Source organism: Eumetopias jubatus, unplaced genomic scaffold (assembly GCF_037043125.1).
Source record: "Eumetopias jubatus isolate StellerSeaLion01/CBP00866 unplaced genomic scaffold, mEumJub1_p1.0 scaffold_14, whole genome shotgun sequence".
Taxonomy (NCBI): Eukaryota; Metazoa; Chordata; class Mammalia; order Carnivora; family Otariidae; genus Eumetopias; species Eumetopias jubatus.
The window spans coordinates 80,430,605-80,450,876 of NW_028274820.1; the positions used below are offsets into that span (position 1 = coordinate 80,430,605).

Genomic DNA, 20,272 nt, shown 5'->3' on the forward strand with positions numbered 1-20,272 from the left:
TTCCGTAATTCTCTGGACTTTAAAAACAGGATGCTAAGAGAACACGTACACATTTTAAAGAAAGAAACATTAAAAAATTCAGTGGCAAACATACAAAACAAAGGCTAAAAGAAAAAATAGCATATGGAGAGAGGTAAAAGCAGAAGAACGCAATTGAGTGTTCCCACACACATTATCTCAATTCACAATACAATCCTCGATACCAACCATATTGTCCCATTTCACCAATAAAGGCACACACTGGAAGACAATCAACTAGCCATGATAACATGGGTTTGTCAAAAAATTATCACACCTATAACTAGCATCTGTGGCAAAGCTGGGATTTATATTCCAGTCTGTTTCATTCTTTTCCTTAAAACCATGTTGTCCTGATAGATGCCCACTATAATCACTCTGAAAGTACCATTTTAAAATCTTGAAATCTGAATTCTTTAAAAACTCTACCTCCTTAACTCTTACTCCCAATATAGGTCTTTCTATGTCTAATGATTACAAATTCTGGTCATTTCTGAAACTTATTTACCACTTCACATTAAATACTATTCAATTAGGTTTCCTAAAACATCTTTTCTACTTCTTGATATCATCATCATCATTCTTTATTCATTGATTGTCCCAAGGATCCTGGCAAATCCTTTGTATGTGCTACCCCAGTTCTCTCCTCACAGCAGTTTTCCAAGCAGTTATCATTGCATACATGTCTCAAGAGAAGACTGGCCCTATGTCACACCCTTAGGCACTGCTTTGGTCTGGGTGAAGATGTGTAGCAGCTGCAGTGGAGGTGGGGCCCCAGGGACCTCTCCTAGACTGCCAAGCTGAATTCTTGATAGAAGGATAGGAGAGGCTAAGAATAAGGGCATTCTTTTGACCACATGAGTTAAGTAGTTTGCATCTAAAGCATAGCAACGGTAATATCTTCTGACCGCAGGACTGAGTCTGACTCTAACACATGGCATGCTTGAAAACCTACATACACTCTTCACACATTTTCAAGTTCACATCTAGAAATTTTAAATTTAAATGTTAAGGGTTGCAAAGGGTCTAATCCCTGGTATGCTGTAACCAATGATATTTAAAAGAAAATTGTGATGTCATTCTTGCACCATTTTTATAGCAGCAATGTTCACAATAGCCAAACTATGGAAAGAGCCTAGATGTCCATCAACAGATAAATGGATAAAGAATACACACACACACACACACACACACACACACGCACAATGGAATATTATGCAGCCATCAAAAAATGAAATCTTGGGGCGCCTGGGTGGCTCAGTCGGTTGAGCATCTGCCTTCAGCTCAGGTCATGATCCTAGGGTGCTGGGATCGAGCCCCGCATCAGGCTCCCTGCCCGGCAGGAAACCTGCTTCTCCTTCTCCCACTCCCCCTGCTTGTGTTCCCTCTCTCACCGTCCCTCCCTGTCAAATGAATAAATAAAATCTTTAAAAAAAAAAAAAATGAAATCTTGCTATTTTCAATGATGTGGATGGAGCTAGAGGGTATTATGCTAAGTGAAATAAGTCAATCAGAGAAAGACAAATATCATATGATCTCACTGATATGAGGAATTTGAGAAACAAGACAGAGGATCATAGGGGAAGGGAGGGGAAAAATGAAACAAGATGAAACCAGAGAGGGGGACAAACCATAAGAGACTATTGATCTCAGGAAACAAACTGAGGGTTGCTGGAGTGGAGGGGGTGGGAGGGATGGGGTGGCTGGTGATGGACACTGGGGAGGCTATGTGCTATGGTGAGTGCTGTGAATTGTGTAAGATTGATGAATCACAGGGGCGCCTGGGTGGCTCCGTCGGTTAAACGTCTGCCTTCGGCACAGGTCATGATCCCAGGGTCCTGGGATCGAGCCCTGCACCGGGCTCCCTGCTCAGCAGGAAGCCTGCTTCTCCCTCTCCCCCTCCCCCTGCTTGTGTTCCCTCTCTCATCTCTGTCAAATAAATAAATAAAATCTTAAGAAAAAGAAAAAAGACTGATGAACCACAGACCTGTACCCCTGAAACAAATAATACATTATATGTTAATTAAAAAATATATAAAAAAAACTGTGATGTCATTCTTAAGGGGATTCAATAGACTCTATCATAGCAAGATAATCCCACCACCATCCATTTTAAAAACACCTGTATAACTCTTCTTTAACAGAAATTTGAGGGGTGCCTGGGTGGCTCAGTCAGTTAAGAGTCCAACTCTCGATTTTGGCTCAGGTCATGAGATCAAGACCTGTGTCTGGCCTTTGTGCTTAGCTGCAAGTCTGCTTGAGGATTCTCTCTCTCTCTCTCTCTCTCTCTCTTCCTCTCCCTCGACCCCTCTCCCCTACTCACACTCTAAATACATCTTTAAAAAAAAAAAGAAATTTGACATTATTTCATTTACCTTGAGATTCTACTTTGATGCCATTTCCCCCCCGCAGAAACTTCGTTTTATTCTACTATATTTTAATACCTGAGTATGTTTTGAGGACCCTATCATAATTATCTGTACCAAATTTATATGTTTTAGTTTCTCTGATGATAATGCTCTCTAAAGAAAATATATATTAATATGTATAATGTTGTATCTATAAAGATACCTATCTATATAAGATACCTATCTATATAAAAATACATATTTATCTCCTTCAGGAATATACTCAATATAAAAGTATATAAAACATCACACTCAACAGTGGAAAACACAAAGCCTTTCATCTAAGATCAAGAACAAGCCAGGGCGCCTGGGTGGCTCAGTCGTTAAGCGTCTGCCTTCGGCTCAGGTCATGATCCCAGGGTCCTGGGATCGAGCCCTGCATCAGACTCCCTGCTCAGCGGGAGGCCTGCTTCTCCCTCTCCCACTCCCCCTGCTTGTGTTCCTGCTCTCGCTGTGTCTGTCTCTGTCAAATAAATATTAAAAAAAAAAAAGATCAGGAACAAGGCAAAAGTGCTCATTCTTGCCACTTATATTCAATATAATATGGAAGTCCTAGCCGGAGCAATTAAGCAGTGGAAGGGAGGAAGGAAGGAAAGAAGAAATAAGGGAGGGAGGGAGAAATAAGGGAAGGAAGAAGGAAGAAAGGAGGGGAGGGGAGGGAGAAAGGAAAAGAAGGGAAGAAAGGAAGGAGAGAAAGAAAGGCACAAAGAGAAAGAGACTGAAAGAGGCATGAAAACCAGAAAGGAAGAAATAAAACTGGCTCTGCAGAAAACATGATCTTACATATAGAAAACCCTAAGGACTCCACCTAAAAAAAAAAAAAACCTTTTAAAAGTAATGAATAAATTCAGTAAAGATGCAGGATACAAAAATCAACATACAAAAATCACTTGCATTTCTATACACTAACAATAAACTATCCATAAGGCATTAAAAAACAGTCCCATTTACAACAGCAACAAGAAGAATAAAATATGTAGGAATAAATTTAACCAAAAAGGTGAATGATCTGAACACTGAGAACTATAACATGTTAATGAAAAGCACTGTCAAAAGTACAAACTGGAAGATATCCCGTGTTCACGATTCAGAAGATTACTGTTAAAATGTCTATTCTACCCAAAGTGCTCTAACAGAGTCAATATAATCCCTATCAAAATTCCCATGGCAGTTCTCAAAGAAATGGAAAAAAAATTCTAAAATTAGTTTGGAACCACAAAAACCGCTGAACAGCTCAAGCAATCTTGAGAAAGAAGAACTAAACTGAAGGCATCACACTTCCTGATTTCAAACAATATTACAAAGCTATAGTAATCAAAACAATATGGTACTGCCATGAAAAAAGACACACAGACCAAGGAACAAAAAACACAGCCCAGAAACAAACCCATGCATGTGTGTTCAACTGATTTTCATCAAAGGCACCAAGAATGTACAATGGGGCAAGGATGGGGTCTCTTTCATAAATGGCGCTGGGAAAACTGAACACCCATATGTGAAAGAGTAAAACTGGGTCCTTATCTTACACAAAAAAACTCAAAATGAATTAAAGACTTAAACATGATTCCTGAAACCATACAACTCCTGAAAGAAAACACAGAGGAAAAGCACTCTGTGTTGGCAAGGATTTTTTTGGATTACACCAGAAACACAGGCAACAAAAGGTAAAATCAAACTAAAAAGCTTTTGCACAGCAAAGAAAATAATCAACAAAGTGAAAAAGCAACTTCTGGAATATTTGCAAAGCGTACATCTGATAAAGGATTACTATCTAAAATATATAAGGAATTCCTACAACTCAATAGCAAAAATCAAATAACCCTAATAAAAATGGGTAAATTAACTGAACATTCTTCCAAAGAAAACCTATAAATGGCCAATAAGTGTATGAAGAGATGCTCAATATCACTCATCATCAGGGAAATGCAAATCAAAACCACGAGGTACTACCTCACATCTGTTAGGATGGCTATTACCAGAAAGTCAAAAGATAAGTATTGGTGAGGATGTGAAAAACATTTGCATTTTAGTGAGAACATAAAGTGGCACAACCATTACGGAAAACAGTGTGGTGTTTCCTCAAAAAATTAAAAATAGAACTACCATATGATCCATCAATTGCACTCCTGAGTATATATCTAAAGGAAATAAGAACATTATTTTGAAGAGATATCTGCATTCCTATGTTCACTACAGTATTCTTCACAGTAGCTAAAATATGGAAACAACTTGAGTACTCATCAAGAATAGAATGGCTAAAGAAAATGTGGTATATACACACAATGGAGTATCATGCAGCCTTAAAAGAGAAGTAAGTCCTGTCATTTGCAACAACATGTATGTACCTGGAGGGTATTATGTCAAGTGAAATAAGCCATATGCAGAAAGATAAATATTGCATGGTCTAGCTTATGTATGGAATCTAAAAAAAAAAAAAAAAGTCAAACTCATAGTAACAGCATGAGAATGGTGGTTATCAGAAGCTGTAGGGTGGAAGAAATGGGGAGATATTAATCAAAGGGTACAAGGTGTCATTTATGAGTAAATTCTCAAGAACTAATTACAATATGGTGACTATAGACATATAGTTTGTAATGTATTATATACTTAAAATTTGCTAAAAGAGTATAAGTAGATCTCAATCTCATCACATATACACAAAAGGTAACTATGGGATGCGAAAGACAGGTTAATTACTTTGACTGCGATAATCATTTCATAACACATACCAAAGCATGGTTTTAAACCTTAAATATACACAGTTATTTGTCAAAAACCAAATCAAAAACTAGGAAATAAAATTCCTTCTGTATTTAGTTTTTATTATAATTACTAACAGTATTCAAGTGATCCAAAAATAAATATGACAAGTGATTCATAGTAAATATAAAAAAATTTTGATATGCGTCTCTTATTGAAATGGACAGTGCTTTTCTCCCCCCTCCAATTAGTTAATGTGTCTAAAAGGTGACTACTACTTAATTCTAGATTGAGTTCATCATCGATCTCAACTGATCAATTGCTAGGATTTTGTTTTCCTATTATAGGTACAAAAAATTAGTAAACATTATTATAGTAATTTCCATTAACTTGCTTAATTATTTTCTACTGAAATGTCACCAAATACAGTGACTGATAAGCAAAAATTATTTTTCAATCATTTAGCAGTTGAAAACACATCCTTCCTCTTTATTGAAAGCAAAGAAGTACAAGCCACCTAATTTACAGAAGGATTTATGACATCATTTGTCTATCACTTTCTCAAAACACATCACAAATTTTCCTTTTGAATGGTGACCTGGAGGTTTTTGCACTCTAGGACAAGAATCATGGTTAAGACTCAAGTTGGTTGAGAGATGTGCCTTTCCTTTGCAAAGTCAAAGAAGAGAGCCTGTGAAAAGGGAGTTGAGAAAGAACTTGCATATAGCAGGCTCTTTTCTAGAAAGAAGAGCTTTAGGAATGAGTACTTACAAACCAAGGAATCATATATTGATTCTATTAAAAATATACTTGTCCCTGTGTCTCCCTGGGGAAGTGGTCTTGTTTACCCAGAAGGTCCCCCATCTCAGGAAAGCCAGGGTAAGCAAGAGTGGGAAGTGATCCTGAATTCCAGTTGCCACTCAGCACACACAAGCAGAAGAACTGGCTCTTCAGAGCATGTTTTCCAAGGAATTTCTAGAAAAATGGAAGCTGGGGATGGGAAAACAGGACTCGACATTCTGATTATAAGCGGTGCTGGCTCAGGTGTTATACCGTGGAACCTACTGGGAGACTGTATTTTTCACACTCTAATGGGTAGACATGTAGATTACTAAGCACTATTTGTCCATATTCCTGCAGCTGGTGCTAGACAGAAACCAGGAGGTACAATACACAGTCCCTGTCTTCAAGGAGCTTCTACCACATTGGAGCCATCTGCTAAGGAGATTAAATGCAAGCAGGAAGAGGCTATGTGGGTAATATTATTAAGTCAGTAGCTCAGGGAAGAGGAAGAGGGCAGCTACAGGATGCATCATTCTAGGACGGAGTAGTGTGATGTCCCAAGCTCCTGGCAGCAGGGTGAGCCGCACTAGAGCAAATTTCGACGTGGACGTGTGCCGTAACAAAAGGCATTTGCTAAGTGAGAGGACTACAAAGAGCCCCTACGCACAGAAACATGGTGGCCCTTCACCTTTTCCCCTCCTTCCAAGCTCAACCCTACCCAAAAGTGGTAGAATAAGTATACGAACAGACGAAAGAAGGGGAGTGAACAGAACAGAAGACAGCACCTTTTCCCCTCCTGCAGGTTTCTGGATGAGCTGGAAGAAAAGGAACAAGTTTTGAAAAGGCTTAAGTTTTTTATTTAAACCTGTCTGAAAATGGTAATACCTGAACATGTTACTTAATGCCTAACAACGACCGGAAGAGCCATGGTTTCTGCCAAGATGTCTTCAAAGCATACGGAAGGTGAATCCTGGAGCATGTCTCAGAGTAACACAGGGATAAAAATTAAGTTGTTGCTACTCACGCTCCACCAAATTTAGCCCATTCAATACACTGGTTCCAAAAATCGAATGGAATAATAATGAAAAAACTACAAGAGGTTGCTCTGAAAAAAAGTCACAGATGATAAAGGGAAGTTATTTGCAAGCTGTAAATCTGTCACAGAGATGTTGATAATCACAATTATATAAAGTTTCTCCCAAGCCCTCTCACTGTTCATTTTCCATTTCAGCTCACTAGGGCTCTTCAGCCAGCATCTGGAACCTTAATCTATCATATTTTCCCTTTAATTCTGATGTCACTAATTACAAGGATCCTCAAATTAGCTTCCTTTACTTCCAAATAAATTCTCAATGAATGTAATTTCTGTATTTGGCCAATGTTTGTCTCTTTAGGCTACATTTTTGTTCTGCACCAGGAGCATCAGCTTAGAGAAATGTTACTTCTGGTGAATTCATTTATATAAGACAAAACAATCTCATGTTTTTAAAGATGGAAATGAGAAAAGATGAAACTTAACACCATTCAACTGTTTACCTTTAGGTTCATTAAAAACAGGCACGCTTTTTGATAGATTTAAAAATGTAGTATATTTGATCTCTGGTCTGCAAGAGCAGCAGGCTAATGAAAACAAACCCAGAAATTACTAAAATGAAAGCTAATATGCTTTTATAAAAAGCATGGCTAGTGTCTTTTAGTTTATATGCAGTCTGTATTTAATCTCTCAAACACCTGTCCCAACACCTCGTCACTGTGATAAGCTTTCCACTTGTAGTGGCATTATTCTCTCCATAATTTGATAGATTATTACAATTCTGATTCAGAATTTAGAGTTTCCAGAAACGGGTACTGGAGCCTGTATTTCCTATTATTTTCATGAAGTTGAAGAATGTTCTGTCCTCGTATCTGTAAATATATCTCTCTAATGATAAAACTTATCAGTTTTCCTTATTGCTCCTTACTTTTCTATTTTATTACTTTCAGAGGGTGGGGAGCAGAGACCAATTAACCTTCAAATATCTTTAATAAAATAGCTCTATGGCATCAAAGAGATACAGTATGGTAACAACAAAACAAACCCTCCCCAAAACAGTGCTGCTTCCCTTTATATCTTTTTTTTACTGTGGTAAGAACAACATGAGACCAACCCTCTTAAATGTTTAAGTGTACAGTACAGTACTGTTCACTGCAAGCCTAATATTGCACAGCAGGTCTCTAGAATTATTCATCTTGCATAACAGAAACTTCATATACCTTGAAGAGCAACTCCCCAATTTCCCCTTCCTCCCAGTTCCTGGTTTGTTTTTACCAACAATTTTTTTTGCTTTTATCTCCCTGGTACCAAGATCTATCTTCGCCTTCCATAGGATATTATTAGCTTTTGTGTTTTTTGGGCACTCAAAGGATGGTCATTATTTGTAGGCACGATGTTGTCAAGAGATCTGTGATGACTACCTGAGCCTTCCCACGTCACTCTGTCATTCTTACGCTCCCTTTCCTTTCAAGTGGTATCATTAAGGAAATGGGCTAAAAATCAAGTAACAAAATGTCTGGAAATGGTAAACAGCTATACCCGTGTAGCAACAGTGTTTCTGTGCATCTATTTACAGAGAACAAAACCTTTCCTGGCTCACTGAGGGACTATGAAACAATGACTTAAAAATCCATGGATAGTTTCCTCCCTAACGGAAATACAGTTTACCTACATTCCCTTCCCTCTGTTAAAAAATAAAAACGTTAATAGATTAACTCATTACTACCCTTTATAAACCAAACTTGTCTATAAACACACTTTTATTAGATCTCAGATTCTATATTCTGTTATGTACCAACCTTACATATTGTTTCCACCTAATTGCTGGCAGGAAATATGAACTACAGGAATGAAACAGACAGTGGCTAGAAACCTTAAGTTTATTGGAAATATGGACTAAATAAGGCACTTTAATCAGTATCAGAAGGATGAATTGATCTCCAATACCACACAAACTGTTGAAGCTAAAAATTTAGAAAACGTGTCTGAGGCATGATTCACTATAATGATGGAGGAGATGAATCTCTTTCCTGTTGTGCAAGATGAGTTCAAGATAAAAGCAACCACACTGCTGAAAAGCCACAGTTGGTTAGCATTCAGAAGATATTTTTAAGGTAATCTGCCCCTGGGATATAATGGTAAATATAAATCATTTAATTCATTTTACAGTTAACTCAGTGTTCATGAGGAAAGAGAAAAGCTATTTTAGCCAAATTTCCTTGTGGTAAGAATAAAAAAAGTACTGGAGGATTATGGTAATATTTTCTAACTTGTAAGCATGTTAATTCATTTAAATTATCCAGTCAGATGTTCCCTATTATCAGAATCTCTTTATGAATACATCATAAATTAAATGAGACACCTTATGAAAATCTACTTGTGAAAAAAGTTATTGTTAAAATAACTACTGATAAAAAAGTTAATTCATTTGATTGACCAAATATTTAAGTATCAATAAATTTTGCAGAAATTAGGCTAAATGAAAAAAGCCAGATACGAAAGACTACAGAGTCCATGATTTCATTTATATGAAATGTCCAGAAAAAAATAAAACTCTAGCACTAGCCAGTAGATGAGTGGCTTCCTGGAACTGGCAGCTGCAAGACTGCAAACGGACATGAGAGACTTTCTCAAGTGATATGTTTTAAAACTGAATTGATAGCAGCACAAGCTGATAACAGTACAAGTACATAAATTTACTGAAAATCATCTACTTGACAATGGAAGAATTTTATGCTGTATAAATTATACCTCAATAAAGCTTTTTAAAAAGATTCTGTAAAAAATAACACGGTATTCTAACTCTTAGGGCATTTGCACCCCCTCAAGATTTCATGGACTACCATTGTCCTAGTGTTTATGCCCCCCACTTCCAAATTCACATGTTGAGGCACAAATCCTCAGTGTGATGGTATTCGGAGTTAGGGCCTTTGGGAGGGAATCGAGTTCGAATGAGGTCATGGAGGTGGTGGTCTGTCTCTCCACTCTGTGAGGGCACAGGGAGAACTTAGCCCCGTGTAAAGCAAGAAGAGGGCCCTCACCAAGAACCTGACTCTGTTGGTGCCCTGATCTCGGACTTCTCTCTCCAAAATTGTACAAAATAAATGTTTGCTGTTTAAACCACCCAATCTATGGTATTTTTCTTGTAGTAGCCCAAACTGAAAAGTGTGGTGCTGCTGTAACAAATACCTAAAAATGTGGAAGCAGCTTTGGAACTGGCTAATAATGGCTAGAGGCTGGAAGAATTTTGAGATGCTAGGAAGAGCCAATATTACAATGAAGGGACTCTAAAGGAAATTCTGGCGAAGGTTCAGTAAGAAAAGAGAGCTATAGAGGAAGCTTCCATCTTTTCAGAGAATACATAATATTTACGAACACAATGTTGGTAAAAATATGGATGGTAAAGGCTATTTTGATGAGGTCTCAGTGGAAAGGAGGAACATGTTACTGCAAACCGCAAAAAAGATTATCTTTGTTATCAGTTGCAAAGAGGCTGGCTGAATTGTGTTCATATTCTAGTGTGTTGTGAAATGTAGAACCTCCATGCAATGAAACTGGAGAATGACCTGAGGAAATTTCTAAGTAAAGTGTTGAAGGAGTGGCTTGGTTGCTCCTGACTGCTTACAGTAAAATGCAATAAGAGAAAATGAATTAAAAAAAATTTTTTTAATTAAAAAAAAAGAGAAAATAAATTAAAGACAACAGTTATGTAAAAAGTTACCAGATCATAAAGATTTTAAAGATTCTCAGTCTGTCCATAATGAGAAAGCATGTTCAGAAGAGAACGCTAAAGGTGTGGTAGACAGACATTAGATAAGGAGGTAAGTATAGGTATGAACCACGAACCTAATCAACCATCTCAGCAGGAACACTGTTGGTTAAAACTGAAGGGGATGGAAACAAATGAAGGAAGACTGTTGAACTCCTTTAGACCCTACAAAACTGGACCAGAGATTCAGCTATGAACACATTCTAGTCTTCAAGACGAGGGAGGAATGACTCCAAAGGTGATTCAGAGATCATTAGGACTGCCAATCCCAGCACAGGACTTTAGTGCAACAAGCCTGCAAGGGTTTGGAGGAGTTGGCAGGGCACGGATAGGACTATCTCCACCTCAGTTTCAAAGGCTTAGACCTCTGCCTAGCAGGGCCTCGTAGATGGGGCCGCTGCCTTGGTTTCAACATGCCAGATGGCAGCCATCAGAAGGTACAGGGGCAAAACATCCATCCAGCAGAGCCATACAGGTGTCATCACTGCCTTAGTGGGTCCAGAAGGCAAAGCATGGAACCAAAGAGTACTCTTGGGCCTTAATGTCGAAAGGAGTTTATCTTGCTAGGTTTTAGATTTACTTGGGACTTGTCACCCATTCTATTCCTCATTTCTCTGTTTCTGAACTGGAATATCTATTCTGTACTTCTCCCACCACTGTTGTCATGAAGCATATAACTTATCTGGTTTCACAGGTTCACAGCTGGAGAGGAACTTTGCCTCAGAATGAAACATAATTCACTTTACCCATATCTGATTTAGATAATATTTAGATGACTTTGGATTTTAGACTTCAGAACTGATGCTAGAATGAGGTAAATACTGGAGCTGTTGGGATAGAATTAAACTATTTTGCAGGTGAAGACATGAATTTTGAGAGGCCTGAATGTGCACCCCCAAAAGTTCAGATGTTGAAGCTGTAATCCCTAATGTGATAATGTCTTGAGGTGGGGGGCTGTGAGAGGTGGATGTGAATGAGATCATGGGGATGGAGCCCCCATGATCGAACTGGTATCCCTATAAGAGGATGAAGAGATGTAAGAGCTCTCTCCCCACCATCTGAGGACCTGGCAAGGAGGTGGTCCCAGAAAGTGCTGGCACCTTGATCTCACACTTCCAGCATCCACAACTGTGAGAAATAATGTTTGTTGTTTAAGCCACCCAGTATTAAAACTGTATTTCTGTTATAGCAGCCTGAACTAAGTAAGAAACATAAAAAAAAAATATATATATATATATATATACTTGCCATAAAGGAGCTTCCCAACCAGTGAGTGGTGACATACTGTTGCGTTCCCGATGGGTTTCAGGAGTGACTTCTATTCCCTCAGTCACTGGGGTGGCATGATAGGATCTGAGTCTTTTATTCTCTTGCTACTGAGAAACTTCTTCCAATGACTATTTACTATACAAATAACACTTTCCCGATCCAAGTCTCCTTGCTGCAGTGAAAATGTAGAGAACATACTGGTATTTATGGGATGCTGCTCAAGCAGTGCTTAGAAGGAAATTTATAGATGTAAATGCCTGTATTAAGAAGAGCTCAACTCAAAAATATAACTTTCCACCTTAAGACATTAGAAAAAGAGCAAACTAAACCTAAAGGAAAAAAGGGAAGGAAATAAAGAAGATTACAGTGGAAATCAATGAAACAAGAGTTTTTTTTGTTTTGTTTTGTTTTGTTTTGTTTTTAAGATTTTATTCATTTATTTGACAGAGAGACTCAGCGAGAGAGGAAACACAAGCAGGGGGAGTGGGAGAGAGAGAAGCAGGCTTCCCACTGAGCAGGGAGCCCCATGCGGGGCTCGATCCCAGGACCCTGGGATCAAGGCCTGAGCCGAAGGCAGATGCTTAATGACTGAGCCACCCAGGCACCCCAAATTTGGGTTTTTTTAAAAATATTTTTTTAGCCTGATGGACTAAGAAAAAGGAGATTCGAATATTAGAATTCATTGAATTCATTTTAGAAATGAAAGAGGGAATATTTAATGGAAATAAAACATGTTATAAATGAATACTATAAACAAATGTATGCCAATAAATTAGGTAACTTGAATGAAATGGACAAATTACTCTAAATACACCAAATACTAAAACTGACAAGAAGAAACAGACACTCTAAATAGATCTACAATAAAGAGATTAAATTAGTAATGGAGAACTACCTACAAAGAAAAGTCCAGCCCCAGATGGCTTCCCTGGTAAATTCTACCAAACATTTAAGGAATTAATACCAATTGTTCATACTTTTCAAAAAAAAGGGAGACCACTTCCAAATTCATTCTATGAGGCCAATATAAAATCAGATAGGTCTCAAAAAAAAAGGATTATAGAGCACTATTTTTTTTTTTTAAAGATTTTATTTGACACAGAGAGAGAGAGAGACAGTGAGAGAAGGAACACAAGCAGGGGGAGTGGGAGAGGGAGAAGGAGGCTTCCCACTGAGCAGGGAGGCTGATGTGGGGCCAGGACCCTGGGATTATGACCTGAGCCGAAGGCAGACGCTTAACAACTGAGCCACCCAGGCACCCCTAGACCACTATTTCTTAAAAGAGATGCAAAAGTCCTTAACAAAATACTGGAGAACTGAATGCTGTAACAAATAAAAAGAATTATACATAATGACCAGGTGCAAATTATGCCAGGAATACAAGGTTGGTTTGACACCTAAAAATTAAATAATGTAATGCACCTTCAATAGGATAAAAGCAAAACCCATTTGATCATCTCAACAGAGGCAGAGAAAGCATTTGACAAAATCTAACATCTTTTCATGATGAAAACACTAACAAAGCTTATGAACAGAAAGGAACTTCCTCAAATTGGTAACAGGCATCTATAAAAAATCCAGAGCTAGCATTATACTTAATCATGAAAAATACATGCTTTCCTACTAAAATCAAGAAGAATGCAAGGATGTCTACTCCTGACACTTCTACCCAACACTGCAGTGAAGGAACTAGTCAGGGTAGGTAAGTAAGTAAGTAAGTAAGTAAGTAAGTAAGTAAGTAAGTAAGTAAATAAATAAATAAATGGCATTCAGATCAGGCAGAAAGAAATACAATTATCACTACTTGCAGATGACATGATCTTATATAAAAAGAAATCTAAGAAATCTAATAAAAAAACCACCATTAGAATTAACAAGTTCAGCAAGGGTGCAGCATGCAAGATCAATATTTTAAAAATTATTTTTATATACTTACAATAAATAATCCAAAATAACTGAAGAAAACAATACTGGGAATAAATTTAAGCAAAGTGCAAAACTTACACTTTGAAAACTACAAACTATTATTAAAAGAAACAAAGGTCTAAATAACTAGAAAGACACTCTACATTCATGAATAGGAAGAAAACATTGTTAATTAAGATGGCAGTACTCTCCAAATTGATCAGATTCAGTACAATTGCTATGAGAATCCCAGCTAGAGATATTTGCAAAACCTTTGTAGAAACTGGCAAATTTATCCTAAAGGTCATACGGACATTCAGAATAGCCAAAATGATACTGAGAAAGAACATAGCTGGAAGACACATACCCGTGATTTTAAAACGTCACCCAAGGCCAAAAAAAAAATAAAAAATAAAATAAAAACAAAACCCACTTCATACAAGGCAATGGTAAGCAAAATAATGTGCATAAGGGCATCAATGTAATACAACTCAGAGTCCAGAAACAAACCCATATATCTATGTAAACTGATTTTCAAAAGAGTACCAAGAATATTTAATGGAAAAGGAACAGTTTCTTCAACTTAAGAACTGGACAACTGAATTGTTACATGCAAATAAAGGAAGTCGAACCCTTACATCCTACCACAAATAAAACTCAACTTAGAAGTAGATTAATGAGTGCACCTGGGTGGCTTAGTAGGTTACGCAGCTGACTCTTGGTTTCTGCTCAGGTCATGATCTCGTGGGGTTCCACACTCAGTGTGGAGTCTGCTTGAGATTCTCCCTCTCCCTCCTCCTCTGCCCCTCTCCCTGCTTGTGCACACGCACGTGCACTCTCTTTCTCGAAATAAATAAATCTTTAAAATGGATTAATGATCTAAATGTAAGAGGTAAAACTATGAAAGCCTTAGGAGAAAACATGGGGTTAAATTTTTGTGACCTTGGATTGAGCACTAGATTCTTAAACACAGGTCCAAAAGCATAAGCAACAACGAAATAGATAAATTGAACAGTATCAAAAGACAATATCAAGAAAATAAAAAGATAATCTACACAATGGGAGAAAACATTTGCAAATCATATACAAGAATCTAACATCTAGAATATATAAATAGCTCTTACAACTTAAAAGACAACTCAATATAAAAGGAGCAAAAGACTTAAATAGACATTCCTCTAAAGAGATATACAAATAGCTAATACAGGGACACCTGGGTGGCTCAGTCGGTTAAGCGTCTGCCTTCGGCTCAGGTCATGATCCCAGGGTCCTGGGATCGAGTCCCGCATTGGGCTCCCTGCTAGGCAGGGAGCCTGCTTCTCCCTCTGCCTCTGCCTCTCTCTCTCTGTCTCTCATGAATAAATAAAATAAAATCTTAGGAAAAAAAAACAAATAGCTAATACAACATAGGAAGATATGCTCAACATGATTAGTCACGAGCGAAGTGTAAATCAAATCACAATGAGATATCACGTCACCCCTGCTAGAATGACTGTGCATACGGCAAATAATAAGTATTGGTGAGAATGTGAAGAAACTGAAACTCGCATTGTCAGTGGGAAAATAAAATGGTGCTATCACTGTGGGAAGCAGTTTGGTAGATCCTCAAAAATCTATACATGCAATTATTACATGGTCCAGTGATTCCACTCCTATGTATGTACCTAAAACAAATGAAAACAGGGACTCACACAGGTATCAGTACAACTTTGGTTGCAGCATTCACAGTAGCCACAAGGTGGAAACAACCCAAGTGTCCTCAATCTAAATGAATGGATAAACAAAATGTGGTATCTACATGCACTAGACTATGATCTGGTCATAAAAAGAAATGAAATTCTGATACATGCCAGAAGATGGAGGAAGCAGAAAACATTACGTTAAGGGAAAGAAACCAGTCACAAAAGAGCACATACTAGATGATTCTATTTATTTGAAATGCCCAGAATAAGCAAATCCATAGAGACAGAAAGTCACTTAGTAGTCGGTCAGGATGGGGGTAATCTGAGGTTGATGTACAGTTTTCCTTACACAGGGTACAGTGTTTCTTTTGAGGTGATGAATATGTTCTAGAATTGCTGATGGTTGCACAACTCTCTGAATATACTAATACAGACTAATATAACCTTTAAAACAAAAACCAAACCTCTCCCTTGAATCCATATGCCCTGCCAAAAATAGCCCCAGTCAATTTCCTTCTATCTCACAGCCTCCTCCTAGATCTAAAGCATCTTTTAAAAAGAGTTGTTTGGGGCGACTGGGTGGCTCAGTAGTTAAGCGTCCGCCTTCGGCTCAGGTCATGAACCCAGGGTCCTGGGATTGAGCCCCGCATTGGGCTCCCTGCTCCATGGGAAGCCTGCTTCTCCCTCTCCCACTCCCACTGCTTGGGTTCCTCTCTCGCTGTGTCTCTCTCTGTCAAACATAAAATATTTTTTTTTAAAAAGTTGTTTATTCTCACTGTCACTTTATTGTCACACTGTAACTCAACTCTAATTGCCTGCAGGAGTAAATACTACACCCTTCAATATTTACTGTGACTAAGTCATAAAAATAAGTGCAAGCAACTGAATAAATTCTGACAGCCTACTGGGTACTAGAAGATCAAACAGGACAAGGTATCTACCCTTTTCTCAAGGGGGAAATACAAAGTGAACAGATAAGAAGCACATTAGTCAAAGATTAAAATGAGCCAGAGAATATCTGCTTCATATTGGGTTATCTAAAAGAGGTGTTCTCAGCAAGTGAGGTTTAAGATTTTTTTAAAGTAGGCTCCATGCCCAGCATGGAGCCCAATGCAGGAGTTTGAACATCACAACCCCGAGATCAAGACCTGTGCTGAAATCATAGTTATTATTTATTTCGAGGTAGAGTTTAGTGATTGATCAGGTGCATATAACAACCAGTGCTCATTACATCAAGTGCCCTCCTTAATACCCATCACCCAATTACCCCGTCCCACCCACCCATGTCCCCTCCAGCAACCCTCAGTTTGTTCCCTATAGTTAAGAATCTCTTATGGTTTGCCTCTGTTTTTATTTTTATTTTTCCTTCCTTTCCCCTACGTTCATCTTTTTTGTTTCTTAAATTCCACATGAGTGAAATATTTGGTATGTCTTTCTCTGATTTCACTTAGCATAATACGCTCTAGTCCCAGCCACATCATTGCAAATGGCACGATTTCATTCTTTTTAGTGGCTGAGTAGTAGTCCATTGTATATATACACACAACTTTATCCATTCATCTGCCGATGGAAATCTGGGCTCTTTCCATATTTTGGCAGTTGTGAACATTGCTGCTATAAACATCGGGGTGCATGTCCCCCTTCAAATCACTATGTTTGTATTCTTTGGATAAATACCTAGTGGTGCAATTGCTGGGTCATAGGATAGCTCTATTTTTAACTTTCTGAAGAAGCTCCATACTGTTTTCCGAGTGGCTGCACCAGCTTGCATTTGTGTTAGAGGGTTCCCCTTTTTATGCAACCTCACCAACATCTGTTGTTTCCTGAGTTAATTTTAGCCATTCTGACCAGTGTGGGGTGGTATCTCATTGTGGTTTTGATTTGTATTTCCCTGATGATGAGTGATGAGCATTTTTTCATGTGTCTCTTAGTCATTTGTAGGTCTTCTTTGGAGAAATGTCTAATACCAAGGATCCAGACATATAAAGATAAATGGGAAGGCAGGCAGAGGGAAAAGCAAGTGTAATGATATGTTTGAGGAATTACATGAAGTCCAGTAACTGACCAGAGGCTAGGTGAGGTCCCAGAGGTAATGAGAGGCTGGTTAGCGGTAGACCTGTAAGAGTTTTTATAAGGCAGGGTGAGAAGTTGCAACTTGCTGCTTCTCCATCTCATAATACTCTGTGCACATCTGTCCTATTACTTTTGTATCTGTGTCCCCACCTTACCCTTGTGCCTGGCCTAAGGAAAATGAAAGTTTTTGTTCACCTCTATCTAACCACGGCCAACCAGGATCTGATCAGACATATCCTGAATGAACAGGTCACATCATCATGCTGTGCTAAGACAAAAATCGTAAGTCCTGAGGAAGGAAAAAACATCTCTTCTCAAGGCAGTGTACAAATGAAAGCCAGGAAATTTTCACTCAAATTCCTCAGACTAGCCTGGTTATTTCTACCAGAGACTGTGATGCTTCCCAAGTTTCAATCGGTTAAAAAGAACATCTTCCAAACTTAAACTCATTCCCAGATTTTGAAACCTGAAACTGCCAGCAAAGAACAGTTTTAGCTTCTGATTACTGTGCGGTTGTCATTAATTGGTTCTCTAACTCAAGCCTATTCCTTAAGTATTCTAAGACACTGGGCAAAACTGTATCCACCTCAACATCATCAGTGTTATATAGTCATTAGTAATACGTGGAAATGGAAAAGCTATTAGGGCTATTAGGTTATAGTTTTTTTTTTTTTTTTTTTTTGTCTAGAAACTGAAATAGGATCTAGCACCACCTTTTAAATAACACATGGTTACACATGCTCTCCTTTTAAATGGCTTACAAACACTGACTGGCTAAATAACTAGCTTCTCCTTTGCAGGTTAGATTTTCTCCCTGTACTACACAGGGATTCTGCTACAGTTCTAATTATAGCATCCTTACCTAGAAAGGCACACAATGATTCTAACACAGTTGAAACAAAGCTAACCAAGAACGCTTTTGGAGTATAAAATCACACAATGCTGCAAATAAATAAACCATGTTTCTTTGGAAGGGGAAATTTTTTTTTCAGCTGGCTTACTGTGGCCTTGAGGCTTCAGCCTGGTCTGTCTGAAGTTTTTCTCCTCCTTCCACTTCCATTGTACAGTAAACAATTCGATTGGGAGCAACGGACTTCAAACCTTGCACTTCCATTATGACAATCTAAAGACAAAAAAAATTTTTTAAATGATACATCAAATTGGTAGCCTTTAACAAGACATAGAGATAGCAGCATTGATTACAAGTAGAACGATCAGCTGATAAAATTATCTGGTAACACCAATGGTATTTTATCTTCCTTAGAATCCACCTGTATTCATGGAAGGTACAGTAAGTAACATTCTGAGGAAGCCTAGTATTGAAGAAATATCTCCTGCAGCTTATTAAAGTAAGGTTAAGATCTCTAAATATAAGCCTGACTGAGTTAAGTGAGGTATAAACTCAGATCCTTAAAATATGATAGCAAGTCTGCATGAGGTAAAGAGGAATTACCCATGAAAATTCAGTGAATGTGCTAAAAGCAGTACAGGTTGAGTTCCACATAAAGTGAAAGTATATTTATGAGTGGTGCACATCATCATCATCCCAATTTGTGGTTATCAGTATGTGACATCATCAGATCTTTCTATATTCACTTATTTTAGAGGACTATTAATATTTATAAAAGAATATTCATTATAGAAAATGTATATCTTATTATGAAGTATGGAAAATATAACTTGCCCAATGACTATCTCACTACTAACTTCGCAAGGAAAAAAAGGACTTTTCCACTAAAGGTATGTGCTAACTTAATGCAGCACACTGGGAATGGGTAGAAAGACTGATACTGTATTACGCATCTGTAACTCCTAGAAAAAAGAGAAACAAATATTTTTCAAGTGGGCTTTTTAATGTTCATATAAAAGGCTGATTTAAAATATTGTAACCTAACATTTTCACTGGGTGTACACATAAAATGTAAGTATTATTGAGTATTTTTGCTATAGTTTTTTTTTTCAATCAAAACTTGCATCCTGAAGTTTCCTAAGTTCTTGAAACTCATAAAATATATTCAATGGCATTTTTATAATATGCACATTCATGTCTTTATTGATCTCATGTTTTATTTGTACAAACAAGATTAACAGCATTCATGCCATGTAGCTACCAAAATATCCACTAAAAACATCATGTATTGATCATTTAATACATTATAAGTCATTCCACTTTTCATTGAGTTGTGATACGAATCTTGAGGCAAAAGTTCTCAAAGAAACCATCTTAAAAGAAACTATTCTTCCTTTTAATCTTCACAACAGAAGGGTTATGTTCATAAATATAAACGCCTTTTTTCCCCCCATGAAAATAATGGGAAACTAATCACTAAAAAAGAAAGGTCAAACTCAGAACCATTCTCCTTTCTCAACCAAGACTTTTGTCATTTTATCACACTGAAATGCATACCAACGCCATGAATAAAAATAAGGGCATAACAGAAAACAGACTAAGAACTGATAGAGACCAGTAACACCTTTCTTAGCTGCTGTCAGACATTCAAGGAAGTTAGAACAAAGCACTTCATCTCGTTGATGGAAAGTAAGCAAAAGGAGGTATATATTCTTAATAAATCAATGTCGTTGTTAATCGTTTTGAAACTCATTAGATCTTTAGACAAATAAAGCTAAGCAG

The 20,272-nt window shown here is 37.7% G+C and overlaps 1 protein-coding gene across 15 annotated transcripts in view; it reads right to left on the reverse strand.

Moving 5' to 3' along the window:
- Positions 1-20,272, reverse strand: part of CADPS2 (calcium dependent secretion activator 2) — a 506,725-nt gene that overhangs the window by 273,085 nt on the left and 213,368 nt on the right. For all 15 annotated transcript variants that reach the window (XM_028104882.2, XM_028104880.2, XM_028104885.2 and 12 more), the window contains exon 6: positions 18,642-18,763. In XM_028104882.2, the coding sequence (XP_027960683.1) occupies positions 18,642-18,763 (122 nt within the window). The remainder of the gene's footprint in view (positions 1-18,641; positions 18,764-20,272) is intronic.